We start from the raw sequence: 17,709 nt of genomic DNA on the forward strand, positions 1-17,709 counted from the left end.
TTGTTATCAAGTGTCAATCAACCCTGCCAGTTTCAGCTTCTAGATGAAACTTCTATTCGCTCTAAGATATCCAGAAATAGGACAGTCTTTATTAATAAAAGGAAGAAAGTGAACTATAAATTCAAATATTGTCTGTTTTCCAATCCTTTTATAAGCCCAAAAGTAAGGACTTTTATAATTCAAGTCTTGCTAATTACAATCTACATTAGTCATTTATATAAAGTGTTGTTTTTTCACGCTTTCAGAACTTTTACTGGAGCCTGTGACTTTCTATGCTATGAGTCATCATTATGTCCATGACAACGTGAACTATAGGCCAGGCACTAAAGAAGCTTCACAGATATACAGGTGGTGGGACAACATTTGCTCTCAGTGTGGGAAGACAGGCAATAAACATGTACAGAAATAAACAAGATAATCTTAGTGATGAATGCTAAAAAGGAAATAAAATAGGGAGGAGCTAACATAGATTGTGTGCTCAGAAAGAAACCTCTCTGAAGGAGTGACTTTTTAGCTTAGGCCTGAATCACAACAAAGGACTGGACATCTGGCACAGATCATTCCAGACAGAAGGAATAGCAGATGACAGGCCTTAAGGTAGGAATATACCTGGTGTGTTTTAGTACATAAAGAACAATGCATGGCTGGAGTATAAAGACTGGGATGAGAATCAGGAGATGAAGACAAGAAGACAGAGGTTTTATACAGTGAGAAGACACTGAAGAATTTGAAGCCAGGGAACTTTTTTTTCCTATTGTTTGTTTTATAAGCTCAATCTAATTGTCTGCGGAGAACTGATTTCTGGGGTTCCAGAATGAAAGCAAAAAGCTCAGCAAGGTAACTACAGCAGGTCATGACCATACATATTTTGAAGGTACAGCTGACATTTACTGTTGGACTGAACGTAAAAGGTCAGAGCAGAGTCTGAGATTAGAAGGACGAGAACTGTTTTGGAAGGCAAAATCAAAAGTTCTGTTTTTGTCATTTTAAGTTTGAGGAACCTACTACATTTCCTAGTAAACAGAAGTTTGGAGCTTGAAGGAATAGTCCTGAAGATATAAGCAAGGGATAAAATGTCACTTTTATTTAATAAAAAAAATTGTTTTAATGTTTATTTATTTTTGAGAAATAGAGACATGGTGTCAGTGGGGGAGAGGCAGAGAAAGAGGGAGACACAGAATCTGAAGCAGGCTCCAGGTTGAGCTGTCAGCACAGAGCTCAACCCGGGGATCAAACTCACGAACCATGAAACCATGACCCAAGCCAAAGTCAGATGCCCAACACACTGAGCCACCCAGGCACCCCTAGATGTCATTTTTCAACTCCTGACACTGGCTGAGATCATCCAGAGACGGTGTTACTAAAGAATAGAGGGCCTAGGAATAAACTCTGAAACCTGCACACATTTAGGAGTGGAAGAGGGAAGACAGTAAAGAAGACTGAAGGAACAGAGAGAAGGGGAAAACCAGAATGAGATGTCTCAGAAGCCAAAAGAAGGGTGTTTCAAGGAGGAAAGTTCATTTGCACTGTATTTTGTTGAGACCAATTAAAGATGAGAACAGAAAAGTGACCAACTGATTCTGTGCCATGGAGATCATTGGTAATCTTGACAAAACTGCCTCTGTAGAATGGTGATGTTATAATGCTGAAAGAGGTGGGTACAGAAAATTACGGGATGTGAGAAAAAAAGACAGTATGATTATAGACAACTTTGTGAGTAGCTTTGCCATCAAGAAAAGCAGAATTGTACAACACTAGCTGAAGAAGGACACGGGATCAAGGGAGGATTATTTTTTTAAGTTGAGATACAGTAAAACATGCTTGTATTTTTCATCTAGTAGAAAGAGGTAAAGAGATGATAGAAGGAGAGGTTATAGTCACAAATCCTTGAGAAGGAGGATCCAGAAGACAACTAGAGGAGATTTCTTAAGAACAGAATACTTTTCATCCATTTTAACAGAAAGGCAGGCAGAAAGTGTGGACAGACCTCTAGACGACTAGGGCTAGAAGAAAATGCAAGTTCCCATCAGATGGCCTTTTTTCCCTAAGTATACAGTATCGCTGGAGTGAAGCCAAAGTTAGGAGTTTCTCCCATAATCCTTGTTGTAGGTATAGAGAAATTTCTAACAAATGAGCCAATTATTAAAGTAATTTTAAAAGAATCAACTAAATCTATACATTTCAGTACAGCCTAAGGGTAAGTATCCCACAATAAAATGGCTACCACCTAATTACATACAATGTCTCACTTCCTATTCCAAATACCATTGAGAATTTAATATCATTTAAATATAAATATCATTTATAACAAACACCACAGAGATGACAAATGTAAGGACATTTAAAAAAGATTTTTTTTTTATTGTTTATTTTTGAGAGAGAGAGTGTGAGCAGAGGGAGAGGCAGAGAGAGAGGGAGACACAGGATCTGAAGCAGGCTCCAGGCTCTGACCTGTCAGCACAGAGCCCAATGCGGGGCTCAAACTCACAAGCCACGAGATCATGACCTGAGGCAAAGCCAGAAACTTAATTGACTGAGCTACCCAGGCGACCCTAATGAAATTTTATTTATTTTTTTTTAAATTTTTATTTAAAAAAAAATTTTTTTTTTTTTTTAACGTTTTTATTTTATTTTTGAGACAGAGAGAGACAGCATGAACAGGGGAGGGTCAGCGAGAGGGAGATGCAGAATCTGAAACAGGCTCCAGGCTGAGCTGTCAGCACAGAGCCCGATGCGGGGCTCGAACTCACCGTGAGATCGTGACCTGAGCCAAAGTCGGCCGCTTAACCGACTGAGCCACCCAGGCGCCCCTTTTAAATTTTTTTTTAACATTTTATTTATTTTTGAGACAGGGAGAGACAGAGCATGAACAGGGGAGGGTCAGAGAGAGGAAGACACAGAATCTGAAACAGGCTCCAGGCTCTGAGCTGTCAGCACAGAGCCCGACGCGGGGCTCAAACTCACAGACCGTGAGATCGTGACCTGAGCCGAAGTCGGCCACTCAACCGACTGAGCCACCCAGGCGCCCCCCTAATGAAATTTTAAAGAGACAAATTTGTACCTGAGATTTTTCTAGGAGATCAACCAAAATTGGAGGTAATTCTTCTGCATCCAAGTATTCAAGCAATTCCCCTTCTTCATAAGGCAGTCGAATGGTCTCAGAATCTTGATTTTAAAACATAAAGTTTCTGAAAATATCAGGCTCACCACAAAGCTTAGGTGCATAATTTAAATGAGTTTTCATAAAAAAATAAAGCAAATAAATCCAAAAGGCTCTTCTAAAGTCCTTCTTCATTTGTCTTACAAATAAATCACTTCACATACTGCTATAAGACTTGGTAAACTGTATACAATTTTAGGCCAGAAAGGAGAAAACCTCCAACACATGTGAAAAAGAATCTGGCATAACAACATAATGCAAACCACAGCCAGTAGTGCAAAAATGAGAATATGATAAAATTCCAATGCTGGTAACTGAAAATTCCCTTTAAAACAACTTAATCTAATCTGAAAATAAGAGTGATAATTTGGTACCTCATATGAAAAACGGTCACAGAACAAAATTCTCTGGCTGTTACATTTTACAATACATTATCAACAGAAGAAAAAAGTCTTAAATAGGTGATTTCCTTGTAGAACCCACATCATCATCACCATAACACATTTCTAAGATGTCTTTAGTGAAATCTAAGAGTGCTTATATTCCAAAACTCTATTTTCAAGTTTACATTAATAGAAATGTAAATATGAAAAATTATTCAAAAGGCAGTGAATCTGCTTAATTTTGAAGGTTTCAGACTCAGTACAGTCAGAATACAGAAGAAAAACATAGAACACCTTATGCTATCTTAAAGTATAAATAGAAATAGAAAATTGTGACAATTATTTAAAGGTTGGGTCTTATACAATTTAACTTCAAAGACCTACCTCAATTAGAATTCTTTACAAATGCATATTCATGAAGGCTAATCATCTTAGAGATAATTTCTAACAAAACATAGTAAAGAGGAAAATTTGGACTCAAAGGGTTCTTTTATCAAGTCATCAATGACCTGAAGGACAGACCACTTCTACTTCTAGAAGACAGCACACCCTGCCTTGCAGAGGGATATCTGTGGCTGTAGCTCTTTGGAGGTTCTTACCTGATCCATTTTTTCCCCTGAGCATCAGAGAATATCCTTCATTTCCTGGGTATAGGTTGACCACTAAACAGGATAATGTCTCTTGCATAACAAGCTTCTCTAACAAATTCACATTTCTTCTTAATTTCTGCTTTAAAAAGAGGCAGAGCTCATGAAAATAATCAGGCATAACCCTAACAAAAATGTTATTTTAACAAAATTAGATCAATTATCTTTTGGTGCTCTTTCCACATATGAGGAAAATGCACAAACACTACAGCTACCAAATACAGAACATTTACATAAACTTAATTTTGATTACATTTTATAGAAATTAGTTCATACGACAAAGAAAAAAGTTGTCCATATATGAAATATGTATCTTTGAGTACATAAATAGAATATAACAAAAATATTTAAGTGAAGAGTAAAACCATTAAATGCAAACATATAGAACACAGATGCCATATAATTAGTTTCTATTAAATTTAAGTCTACACAAAAATAAATAAAGAATTTGGGGTTTTATCTTCAGTTGTACTATTATAGGTATCTACTTCTTAACATGTTTTCTGGCATAATTAGATCTAAACAAATCAACAGCTCTAGTCAGTTGTAATGTTAGGCTCAAAGACACCTAGCTTGTAAGAGGAAATAAGAAAACTGGGGTGCTGGGTGGCTCAGTTGGTTAAGCATCCAACACCAGTTCAGGTCATGATCTCAAAGTTCTTGAATTCGAGTCCCACATCAGGCTCTCTGTTGTCAGCGCAGAGATATCCTCTGCAAGGGACATCCCTCTGCTTTGAATCCTTTGCCTCCCTCTCCCTTTGCCCCTCTCCCACTTTCTCTCTTTCAAAAATAAACGTTAAAAAATTTTTAAAAAGAAGAGGAAATTAGGAATTTAAGCAATTTCCGACAAATTCAATTTAACAGCTCCTTAGAAACTATTTTAATAAAAAAACCAAAAACCATCAGAAAATATAATACACATACCTAAAAATTCATTATTTTACAAATGCCTATGATTTAAAATGAAACCCACATAGATATAAGAATTCACTTCATCACATCTTATTTATAAAAAATTGAATCAATAGAGTATTTCTGCAGAATCTCAAAAAACAAACCTATTTCTATATTTTATACTAAACATGTATACATACAGTTTTATGCACAGAGAAATGAAAAACTGATTTATTGTGACCAGGAAACAAAAAATCCAGCATTTTGAAAATTAAAAAAAAAAAAAAAAAAAGCAAATCAACATTTACTTCAAAAAACTAGTAAAGAGACTAAAATTTTAAAGTATTTTCAAGTGTAAAGAAAATGTCATACTCATATGAGAACTTTAAGAGACAAAACAGATGAACATAAGGGAAAGGAAACAAAAATAATATAAAAACAGGGATGGGGACAAAACAGAAGAGACTCATAAATATGGAGAACAAATTGAGGGTTACTGGAGGAGGTGTGGGAAGGGGGATGGGCAAAATGGGTAAGGGGCACTAAGGAATCTACCCCTGAAATCACTGTTGCACTATATGCTAACTAATTTGGATGTAAATTTCAAAAAAAAAAAATAATAATAATAATAATAAATAAATAAATAATAATAATAATAAATAAATAAAAATAAAAAATAAAGTTAAAAAAAAGTCGTAATTTGACACATGACAGAATAGTCAGAAAAAGTGTGACAGCATCTCTTCAAGACAATAAAAGTTGGTTTCCACTTAGTTTTTGGGTCAATATACAGATCAGAGGTCAGAAAATTTCTTTCTTAAAGGGCCAGAAGGCGTATTAGGCTTGTGGCCTATACTCAACTCTGCTGTTGTACCTCAAAATCAGCCACAGACAAGACAATGAATGGGTGTGGCTGGATTCCAATAAAACCTCATTTACAAAAACGTGCAGTGGGCAAGATTCAGTTGGCAGGTAAGGGCTGCCAAACCCAATTTAGAACCTTTATCTCTCCTACCTTAATTCTGTCTCTGAAGTGATGAACATATTTGTTATATTGTGATGATGGCTTCATGGGTGTACATATATGTCAAAACTTACAAAATATATATTTTAAACACATGTAATTTATTGTATATCAATTATACCTCAAAAAAACTTATGAGAAACACAGTGTAAAATTTACTCAATATTTAACATTTTCTCCTAGTGAAGATTTTAAAGGCAGGATATTACTGTAATTCTACTAATTTTTTGTCTAAAAAGTAAAATGTATTCTTTTTTTTTTTTTTAAGTTTATTTATTTTTTGAGAGACAGAGCAGGGGAGGGGCAGAGAGACAGGGAGTCACAGTATCTGAAGCAGGCTCCAGGCTCTGAGCTGTCAGAACTGAGCCCAACACGGGGCTCAAACTCACGAAAAAATGGTATTCATTTTTAAAGAAGCACATAGAAACTTTTTTTTTTAATTTTTTTTAACATTTATTTATTTTTGAGACAGAGAGAGACAGAGTATGAATGGGGGAGGGTCAGAGAGAGGGAGACACAGAATCTGAAACAGGCTCCAGGCTCTGAGCCGTCAGCACAGAGCCTGGTGCGGGGCTTGAACTCACGAACCACAAGATCATGACCTGAGCCGAAGTTGGATGCTCAACCGACTGAGCCACCCAGGCGCCCCGCACATAGAAACTTTTTAAGGCTTTTATACCCCAAGAGTCCAAAAGATCTTAAGGAATCAATTTGTTACATTTCTACTACCCATACTTTTATGCTAATTAAAAATGAGTTGTTAATCTAATCTGGAACTAATATTTGTGACCAAATTCATCTTTTATTATCACACCTGAATGTCCTACATCCTGTAAAACCTTTAAATTTCCAGTACAAATCACCATGAGGAAACAGGTTACTTTTTCTTCCAGTCTACAAATCACTTATCAGGGGAAAAAGAAGCAAAAGATAATATATATAGGAGCTTTGCTTCTTTGGACTTCTCAATGATTTTCTGTTACTCGATAAACACTGGTCGTCTCTCCTACCTAAGCAGGTGATCTCTACTCGGTGCCAGATTAGCCAAGGCTATGGGTGAGCTGCAAAACTGGCTAGAGTCTGGCTAGGAAAGATGTTAGTTCTCTCACAAAAATATAAATTACCTGCTTCAAATGTAAATCTTTCAAATGTCCCTGTTCCTCTACATTTCAAAAGCCGTAAAAACATAAAAAATTTATACTTACCTTAACCTCAGGCTCTTTTTCACATTCTTCAATATATAAGTCATAAAGTTTTTGAAATACAGATTTTCTAAAATTTAATGAAACAAAATGTGAATATTCTAATCATAAAATGGATGTTATTTTGAATTTTCCCATAATTTTTCCCCCCAATTTCCCCCAAACCGAGGATAAGGTAAGCTGGATATAGTAACTAATATCAACTCAGAAATTTCAAATACACGTAAAGTACCTATAACATTTCTAGCACAGTGCCTAGTAGGAATGCAATAAATGGTAGATATCGTATTTTAAATAATCTAAAATACCAATCAATAAAATATTCATACCTTCCACTAGACAGGTATTTCCTTTTAGGAGGTCTCTGTCGGGCACTTTCAATAACATACTAAAAAAGAAAAGTTTATGAAAAGTTTGCCTTTTGCTTATTAGCACATGAACACCTATATTAAGTATACTTAAAACACGGGTTAAGACTGAACAGACTATTTAGTCGCTTCAATCTGATTCATATTAAAATTATACCTTGGAGAAAAACTACTTAACTTCTAAATATATGTTACAAACAAGTGAAATTTAAACTGTACTAAAACTTAGCATAATATTTCACTGCTATGATATAAAAAAATTATATAGTTTCAGAACTGAGGTTTCACAGGTCAAAATTATTCTCAATATGTTTTATGGTTACTTAGAATATGCACAGCGTATCCAAGTGCAAGAAATCTATACATTTTGAATTATCTTCCCCATTAATTGAATAATTAGAAAACTTATCAAAACAGGAAAACATAATTTTGGAAATCCTATGTCTTTATTCAATAATTTTTATTCCACAACATTATCTGAGAATTCTAACAGATGACCTAAACATCATCACAAAGTATTTTTATAATTTATAGCAAAATTATATGCATACTTGTCCTAAAATGTTAATGTACTCATTTGACAACCACATATAAAAATCTCTTAAAACTGAGTTTGGTTAATTAAGACAAATTAAGACGACACTATTTCATATGTAACTTAGTCATGCCTCACCTCAGCACGATCCAAAGCTAGTTCTAAAGCTTGTTGCTGTAAAGAGTAAATAGTGTATTTGATATTATTCTCACAAAAAATTTAATATACATATAACATTTCTAGTTAAGTGTTTAAGTATGTTTTATTTCCTAAAATACATCTAACATATTTTCCTATTTTTGTACCCTCTACCCACCCCACTCTATGTTAGAGATATGTTACAAAGAGAAAACATGGCAGTCTTGGGCACCTGATTAGGACAACAAATTATATCAGAAATGCTAAAATGGTTTTCTCTGGCTACAGAGCCAAGAGTCAGAGAAACTACTACCACTTTATGAACTTTAACTTCTACAACACTCTAAGAGCACCATTCAGGAAAATATATGGCTATCAAGCATGCAATTAAAGTGAATCTGCTAGGAATCCTGAAAATTGGGGGAGCTATTATATTGGTACATAACACCAATATAGAAATTTCTAGTATCTTAATGCAGAGAATCTATACTATAAAGTTTCTAGGTCAGTGCCTACTAGAAATGCATTAAATGATGGCTATCATTACCATGTTTCAATGACTTTAAGATACCATCAGTTATAAGCATGTTATCAGTAACCTAGGTAAAAAAAAAAAATTTTTTTTGAGACAGCAAGTGAGTTGATAGAGAAACAGAGGGAGAGGGAGATCTTAAGATGAATCTTAAGCATGCTCCACACACAGTGCCAAGCTCGCCACAGAGCTTGATCTCACAGAGCTTGATGAACTGTTGAGATCATGACCTGAGCTGAAATCAAGAGTCACACGCTTAACTGACTCAGCCAGCCAGGCTTTCAGGTAATATTAAGAAAAGCCAATTATAACTGTAAGATGTCATTAATTATAGACTCATCATTAACTCAATACTAAAATGTAAAAGAAAATGTATCTAGAATGAAGTAATAGTTTTATTACTGCACATAGGGTTTGAGATCTTATAGTAGATTCCCACCCTTCATCCATTTCTTAGAGACCATGATTTCAAGCCAAGAGAAGATGAGTCTCTGACTTCCTCATTTGTAAAGCTTTCTTTTGTAAGGACATCTAAGAATAAAAAGTATTAAGTTTTAAATAAGAAAACTTAACACCAATGATATCTCTTTCTAGTTTTGTGGTTTGGTTACCACACAGGATTACAGTATTTTTCATTCACAACGATAGTCCTCTTTAATTTTTAATTCCATCAAGAGTCAGAGAGCTTTCATTGTTAACATACAAGGACCTAAATTTTTTATTTTGTAGACTCCAATAATTCAACCTACCAAATTCCATGTAGTAAAACTAGCACCCACCAAAATCCCAAGAATGCAATGGAAAAAAGAAATATTGCCAGCCTTTGGAAATTGTGAAAAGGTTTAAGTGCCCCTGCCACTCTAGTCGTAAGGATGGAGAATTCGTAGGATTACAAAAATAGTTTGCGTTTTTACTGCAATAAAAAAAAAAACAACACATTACTAAACACCTAAATTTAAAAGTAAAAAAAATCTGAAATATTCCATCATTTCAAAAGGTTGTTAAAATAAATTTATACCAATTTATGAAAAAAATCTTATGAGCAGGAGATTTATAATGAAATTGGTTCCCAGGATTCAAGATGAGATTCTTGAGTATAAACCATTTCCTGGATGAGTACTCTGAACAAATATGTAAGGTTTTTAAATTATTTTGCTCATAAAACCTTAAAGTAAATTTATATAAAAAATTATAATAAACACAATCAAATGTACACTTGAGGACAACTGGCTATTGTTAGTCTTCTCAAGTAAGTACCTCATCTTCTGAAATCAAAACTTCAAAAGCTCTAGAGAGATAGAACTGCAAATGCAAACATAAACATCATTTATTCACTACTTCCTCCCAACATTTAAGAAGGAATTGATAGCTAATATGGATGCAAAATGTAAGTCAAGGTCAGCATCTCATCGTAACAGCTCCACTATTTTTTTTTTAAATTTTTTAATGTTTGTTTATTTTTCAGAGAGAGAGGGAGGCACAGAATCTTAAGGAGGCTCCAAGCTGTCAGCACAGAGCCCAACTAGGGTCACAAACCAGGAGGTCACGACCTTGCTCAACTGGCTGAGCCACTCAGGCGCCTCAGCAGCTCTACTTTTCTGTAACAGGGCAGTGGTGGATACACAAGACTGGAAAAGAAGAGAACTGTTCTCAAAGGTTTATTCAACACGGTGGTCAGTGTTTATTTTTTCATTGTCAAATGCTGCTGATTCTTTAAAACATAATAATTTTTTCCATGTCTTTATTTTTTTTAATGGCAAAAGGTAAACGCCCAGTCAGTCCCTAGTATGTTTAATGACTGTAAGTCAGTGAACAGAAATGTGCCATTAAAATCCAACATGGATGCTGCTCAAAATGTTATTTGCGGTAAGCAGGTTACATTTGTTTTTGAATTAAAGAAAAAAATCTAAATTAAGAGAAGTTTTAAAATATGAGAAACCTGTGTCCTCCAAAGCCATTGTATTTATACCCATCCTCCCTGGCAGTGATTTGACTATGGCAGAAAGAAGTAACTATTTAAAAAACATTTTTTTTTAAATGTTTATTTTTGAAGGAGAGAGAGACAGAGTGAGCAGAGGAAGGGCAGAGAGAGAGCGAGACACAGAATCCGAACCAGGCTCCGGGCTCTGAGCTGTCAGCACAGACCCTGACACGGGGCTTGAACTCACGAGACGTGAGATCATGACCTGAGCTGAAGTCAGACGCTCAACCAACTGAACCACCCAGGCGCCCAGAAGGTAAGTATTTTTTAATACTTCACAAAGATAAGGACAGATAATTGATCAGTTTAAGTTGGGCATAATTTCAACACTGAATCGAGAGATAAGCCCCCTATTTTCTGAAACAGATTTTGCAGGTGATTGCTAAGTAATTCACCAGTTAGGTTAACTTGGGCATACATTAAGTATTTCTGTACCCATAATACAGTATTTTTATGGAGATGAAGGAAGAGAACATTCTAAAATACAACCACAAACATAATGAGCTACAACTTACCATTGTGGTATAAAATAGGGGTCCAAAATGAAGAGTAAACTTATGTGTGTTGATGAAGAGGAGTGAAAACCATGTCTTTAATATCAATCTTATAGTACTAAAAAATCAAAAGCAAAAGAAACCCATATTAACATAAAGCTATTATGAGCAATGAGATTATTTCATTATTAACAAGGAAAACCATTTGAAAAATATAAATTTTTGAGTACATTTTTAAATAATCAGCAGCAAAGAAATCACATACCACAATCTTTTCAATTGTTGAAAGGTACAGTTTTTATTAGGTACGGCAAAAAAAGTTTGCAAATTGAAATCATTACTCGCTTTCTTCAAAATACTTAACATCCAGGAGAGAAAAGAATGTTTATTAATCTCTCCATCACCACTGTTGCTGTCATTGTTCCCATGGGTCACTGTACAGTTCACTTTACAAATCATACCTGCTGATAAAAGTCCTCTAAAAATATTCCCCTAAACGTCCCAAGCTATATATTCCAGATGCCAGATGCATCTCCAGTTCCTCCATCCATTCCTTCCTCAAGCAAACTGGATACACTGCTGAAGAATCTCATTCCTCTAACACATGGATTCTCATCCTAGCTGCACAACATAATAACTTGGGGAGTTTTAAAAAGTGGTATACCCATGTCATATCTTCCAGAGATTCTGATTAATTGGTCTGGAGTAGGAACCAGGGATCAGCATTTATTTATGTATTAAGATTGAGTGAGTGAGAGAGAGAGAGAGAGAGAGAGATTGGGGGGGGGGGGGAATATCGTAAGCAGGCTCATCACTCAGTGCAGAGCCTAAGGCAGAGCTTGATCCCAAGACCTGGGGATCCTGACCTGAGCAGAAATCAAGAGTCAGACACTCAACCAACTAAAACACCCAGGCACCCCAATATTTACTGGGACCAGCATTTTTGAAACTCTCCAGGCAATTCAAAGTCTAATTCTATATCTAACACCCTCTAACTTGTCTGTCTACATAACACTAAGCTAAAAAGCACATCTTCAAGTGACCAAAAACAGTGTTTTTCCACTGTAAAATGATTTTGGTTTCTGGTGAACCCAAAGCTTAGGTTTTGCCAGTCTGGGTTCAAGAAACAAACAAAAACAAGTGACAGGCATCATACAAGTTCCAGGAATAGTATCTTAAAAAGTAAGACATTAATCCTACCTTGCAATAGCTGTGAGATTGAATATGAATTTAAGTTAAGGTGAAAACTTTCTGACCAATGAATCTAAAGACGAAGGCATACCAGGTAGAGGCAAAATGCAGTGATTTTCAAATCAGATCTTCTTCCACGAAAATTGGGGGAGGGAGGATGGGAAGACGAGGCTTAGCAAACTTTATTTAAGTTTTATAGATAAAAACCATTAACTACGTGTACAACTTACAAACCAAACATTATGATTGTATACAGGATTTGCCAGACACTGTGAGAAAACCACTGAAATTATCATCTCCATTTTACAGGATAAGGCACTCAAAACTAACGACTTTCCCAAGATCACACACAGACAAATTCAGTTCACACCTCTCTCAATTTTTACTCTTAGATTCTTTCTAGTAAAGCTTACGACCTTCAGGCTATTCAATCCAGCACCCATTTTTAGGTTTTTAAAAACAAAACACTAAAAAAAAAAAAAAAAAAAAAAAAAGACTCAATTCTGCTCAGACTAATATACATATTTTTCTTTAATTTTGATCTAACTTTACTTCATGGTTCTCAACATGTACACGGAGTACACTGCACCCAATCTAACCCCGAAAATTCTGTTAATCACTTTCTATTTTCCTACCCGGGACTTTATTGTACTTAGGAAAACGCAGCCCCTCCTTCAAGCGAAGGTTACAAGAGATGGTTTCCAGGAGCAGTTAGCTATTAAGTTAAATTCTGAACTCCCGGTAACCAATGCGACAACCAGCAATTAATCCAACTGTAAAACTCGCAATCGGTTCCATCGCTTTTCCTGATCGATCTGACTCTTCAACTGTTCGAACTGTTTTCTTTCCAACAACTTAGGGTTTAGCAGTATAACGCCGCAACTCAACAGCCAGGCGACCAGCCTTTATTCAATATGGACACCAAGAAACCCTCCCCCCAATCCCCAGAAGCGCCCCGCGAAATTCTCGGGAATTTCCGGAAATACCTACACCTGGAATCCAAAAATGAAAACTACAACGAAAAGCGTTGCTTGTTAGCACTTCGAGAGGCAACTGAGGCGACTACCTGGAGGGTGCAGGGCCGGGGGGGGGGCGGGTGGTGCTCAGCTCAGCCCGCCCCGCCTACGGGAACACCGTCCTCCTCCTGCGGGATCCGGGGTCTGGAAAGCCGCGAAAAGCCACTCGGGAAACCGCTCACTCACCTCTGACCCCGGCCAAGATCTCGCGTGCCTAACCGTCCGCAGCGGTCACGCCTCTCCCACCCGCCACCGCCCACCTGTGCGGGATGCGGGCGCGCTGGGCGTCATGACGGCGCCGCTGACTTTGCCGGAACGCGGCATGCGGGAACGGGCCCCGCGCTGGAGGCTGCAGGCTCGCTCCGCACGTACCTCACGGGCGCGCCGCAGCTCAGCTGAAGGGTGGTTCCGGCGTCCGCACTTCCGACTGGCGCGCAGGGCGGAGCGAGCCTGCAAACCGCGGGCGGAAGAGGTGGAGCTGGGACGGCTCGGTGGCACCCAGGAGGCTCGCGGAGCCAGGGGGTGCTGTCGCCAGGGTTGGTCCCTACAAGGTTCGTGGGGACTGAGGTCCGGCAGGGGGCGGGATCCATATTCTCCTTCGCTGGCCCATCTTCCAGTACTGTAAAATGCGGGATAGGATGTGGCTATTTGGTGGGTAGGGTGCCTTTTTGAATTTCTAGAACGAGGAAACTTGCCCTGAGCTTTTATTGCCCAACCCATGCAAATGGAAGGAAATGTCACCATTCCTACAGTTACTAGTCCAAGCCATTCAGCCCTCGATAGTGTATTGTAAAATGCCAATGAATTTAATGTTTAAAAAATTCCGAAAAACAGACAAAAGTAACCTCACTGGGGAGTTCTAACAATTCAGAAATGGAATAACCAGGATATATTGCAATGTCTGATTGCAGTTCTGTACCTTTAAACAACTTTGATTTTTTGGTTATAAACTTTATTGTTATTATTGAGGTGAAATTCACAGAATATAAAATGAAACATTTTAAGAGTATAATTCAGTAGCATTTGTTACGTTCACGATGTGCAACCAACAACTCTTAATTCCAAAACATTTTCATCACCCCTGTTAAGGACTTTCCATTTTTCCCTCTCTTAGACTTTAGCAGACAATAATTACTTGGTGTATTTACCTAATACGGATATTTCACATAAATGGAGTGTGTGACCTTTTTTGTGTCTGTCTTTCACTTAGTATAATGTTTTCCAGGTCCACGCACCTTGTAGCAAGTATCAGTATCAGTATTTCATTCCTTTTTATGGTTTATATTCTGTTCCATTGTATGTAAATACCACAATTGTATGCATTCCTCCATTGGTTACCATTTGGGTTATTTACACCTTTGGGCTATTGTGTGTAGTGCTGCTATGGATATTTGTGTGGAATAATTTGAGTGCTGGTTTTCAATTGGGGGGGGGGTGTAGGATGGTATATACTATTACAGAAAACAGGGCCTGACATAGTTCAAGTATTAAAAAGAGATTTTAATCAGGAACTCTTGCAAAAGAGGGAAAGAGACCTCAGTATAGAACTGAGCTCAATTCCAAATAGAGCATGAACAAGTAGGGATTTATAGCCAAGGAGCAGAGTTGGAGGGCAGTGGGTGTATTTTTTTTTTTTTTTTGCCTCTTTCTCTCCCTCTATTTTTTTTTTTTGGATGGAAATTTCTTAGTAAGAAATATCAGGGATTGGAGGAATTCTGGCTAAGTTGACTTGACAGGGTTCTGGCTGAAGGCACATCAGAGTGATCAGACACCAAGGGTGGAGATTGAGAGTTTGATCAGATATTGAAGGTGATCAGATATCTAGGTGGGAGTTCTTTGTAATCTGATTTAGGATTCTTGCTACAACTGGTTGATACATGTCCCACAAGGCAGACTAAAATCATGGAGAGAGTTTTTGCCAAATACTAGGAGTGGAATTTCTGGGTCATATGGTGATCTTATCCTTAAATATTTGAGGAGTTGATAAACCATTTTCCACAGTGGCAGAGACATTTTATGTACTAACAATGTGTGGTGGTTCCAGTTTCTCCACATCCTCACCAACATTTCTCCTTCCCCTCCTCCTCTTCCTTCTTCTTTTTCTTCTTCTTTTTTTAAATTATAGCCATCCTACTAGGTATGAAATAGTATCTCATTGTGGTTTTGATTTGCATTTTCCTAAGGATAGTGGTGTTGCACATCTTTTCATGCCCTTTTGTCCATTTATATATCTTTGGAGAAGATATTATTCAAGTTATTTTTTTTTATTCAAGTTATTTTTTTATTTGTTACTTTATTCAAGTCCTTTGCCTCTTTTTTTTTTTTTCAATATAATTTATTATCAAGTTGGCTAACATACACTGTACACAGTGTGCTCTTGGTTTGGGGGGTAGATTCCCATGATTCATCGCTTAAATACAACACCCAGTGCTCATCCCAAAACGTGCCCTCCTCAATAGTCATCACTCGTTTTCCCCTCTCCCCTGCTCCCCACCCATCAATCCTCAGTTTGTTCTCTGAATTTATGGTTCTCCCTCTCTGTTTATAACTATATTTTTCCCCTTCCTTTCCCCTATGGTTTCTGTTAAGTTTCTCAAGTTCCACATATGAGTGAAAACATATGATATCTTTCTCTGACTGACCTATTTCATTTAGCATAATACCCTCCAGTTCCATCCATGCTGCTACAAAGGGCCATATTTCATTCTTTATCATTGCCAAGTAGTATTCCATTGTATATATAAACCACATCTTTATTCATCAGTTGATGGACATTTAGGCCCTTTCCGTAATTTGGCTATTGTTGAAAGTGCTGCTATAAACATTGGGGTACATGTGCCCCTGTGCATCAGCACTCTTGTGTCCTTTGGGTAAATTCCTAGTAGTGTTATTGCTGGGTCGTAGGGTAGTTCTATTTTAATTTTTTGAGGAACCTCCATACTGTTTTCCAGAGCAGCTACACCAGTTTGCATTCCCACCAACAGTGCAAGAGGGTTCCTGTTTCTCCACTGCCAACGTCTATTGTTTCCTGAGTTGTTAATTTCAGCAACTCTGACAGGTGTGAGGTGGTATCTCAACGTGGTTTTGATTTGTATTTCCCTGATGATGAGTGATGTTGAGCATCTTTTCATGTGTCTGTTGGCCATCTGGATGTCTTCTTTGGAAAAGTGTCTATTCATGTCTTCTGCTCATTTGTTCACTGGATTATTTGTTTTTCAGGTGTTGAGTTTGGTAAGTTCTTTATAGATTTTTGGATACTAACCCTTTATCCGATATGTCACTTGAAAATATCTTTTCCTATTCTGTTGGTTGCCTTTTAGTTTGGTTGATTGTTTCCTTTGCAGTGCAGAAGCTTTTTATCTTAATGAGATCCCAATAGTTCATTTTTGCTTTTAATTCCCTTGCTTTGGAGATGTGTCAAGTCAGAAATTGCTGTGGCTGAGGTCAAAGAGGTTGTTGCCTGCTTGCTCCTCTAGGGTTTTGATGGTTTCCTCTTTCACAATTAGGTTTCTCATCCATTTTGAGTTTATTTTTGTGTATGGTGTAAGAAAGTGGTCTAGTTTCATTTTGTTTGCATGTTGCTGCCCAGTTCTCTCAGCACTGTTTGCTAAAGAGACTGTCTTTTTTCCATTGGGTACTCTTTCCTGCTTTGTCAAAGATTAGCTGACCATACATTTGTGGGTCCAATTCTGAATTCTCTATTCTATTGGTCTATGTGTCTGTTTTTGTGCCAATACCATACTGTCTTGATGTTTACAGCTTTGTAGTAGTGGCTACAGTCTGGGATTGTGATGCCTTCCGCTTTGGTTTTTATTTTTCAAACTTACTTTGGTTATTCGAGGTCTTTTGTGGTTCCATACAAATTTTAGGATTGTTTGTTCCAGCTTTGAGAAGAATGCTGGTGCAATTTTGATTGGGATTGCATTGAATGTGTAGATTGTTCTGGGTAGTATTGACATTTTAACAATATTTATTCTTCCAATCCATGAGCATGGAATGTTTTTCCATTTCTTTGTGTCTTCTTCAATTTCCTTCATAAATTTCCTATAGTTTTCAGCATACAGATCTTTTACATCTTTGGTTAGGTTTATTCCCAGGTATTTTATGGTTCTTGATGCAATTGTAAATAGGATCGATTTCTTGA

At 37.1% G+C, this 17,709-nt stretch overlaps 1 protein-coding gene across 16 annotated transcripts in view; it reads right to left on the bottom strand.

Annotated features, from left to right (window-relative positions):
* SUPT20H (SPT20 homolog, SAGA complex component) overlaps positions 1 to 13,988 on the bottom strand; it is a 43,569-nt gene extending 29,581 nt beyond the window's left edge. For 5 of the 16 annotated variants that reach the window (XM_049646832.1, XM_049646829.1, XM_049646838.1 and 2 more), the window contains exons 1-7: positions 13,752 to 13,974; positions 11,380 to 11,476; positions 8,352 to 8,387; positions 7,640 to 7,698; positions 7,314 to 7,380; positions 4,143 to 4,272; positions 3,062 to 3,165 (exon numbers count right to left, since the gene is read on the bottom strand). In XM_049646832.1, coding sequence (XP_049502789.1) covers positions 3,062 to 3,165; positions 4,143 to 4,272; positions 7,314 to 7,380; positions 7,640 to 7,698; positions 8,352 to 8,387; positions 11,380 to 11,382 — 399 coding nt within the window. In that variant the 5' untranslated portion in view covers positions 11,383 to 11,476; positions 13,752 to 13,974. The other 11 variants (XM_049646834.1, XM_049646828.1, XM_049646839.1 and 8 more) reach the window with 8 other exon arrangements.
* Positions 13,989 to 17,709: the final 3,721 nt, after the last annotated feature.

The sequence above is a fragment of the Panthera uncia genome (assembly GCF_023721935.1).
Source record: "Panthera uncia isolate 11264 chromosome A1 unlocalized genomic scaffold, Puncia_PCG_1.0 HiC_scaffold_16, whole genome shotgun sequence".
Classification (NCBI taxonomy): domain Eukaryota; kingdom Metazoa; phylum Chordata; class Mammalia; order Carnivora; family Felidae; genus Panthera; species Panthera uncia.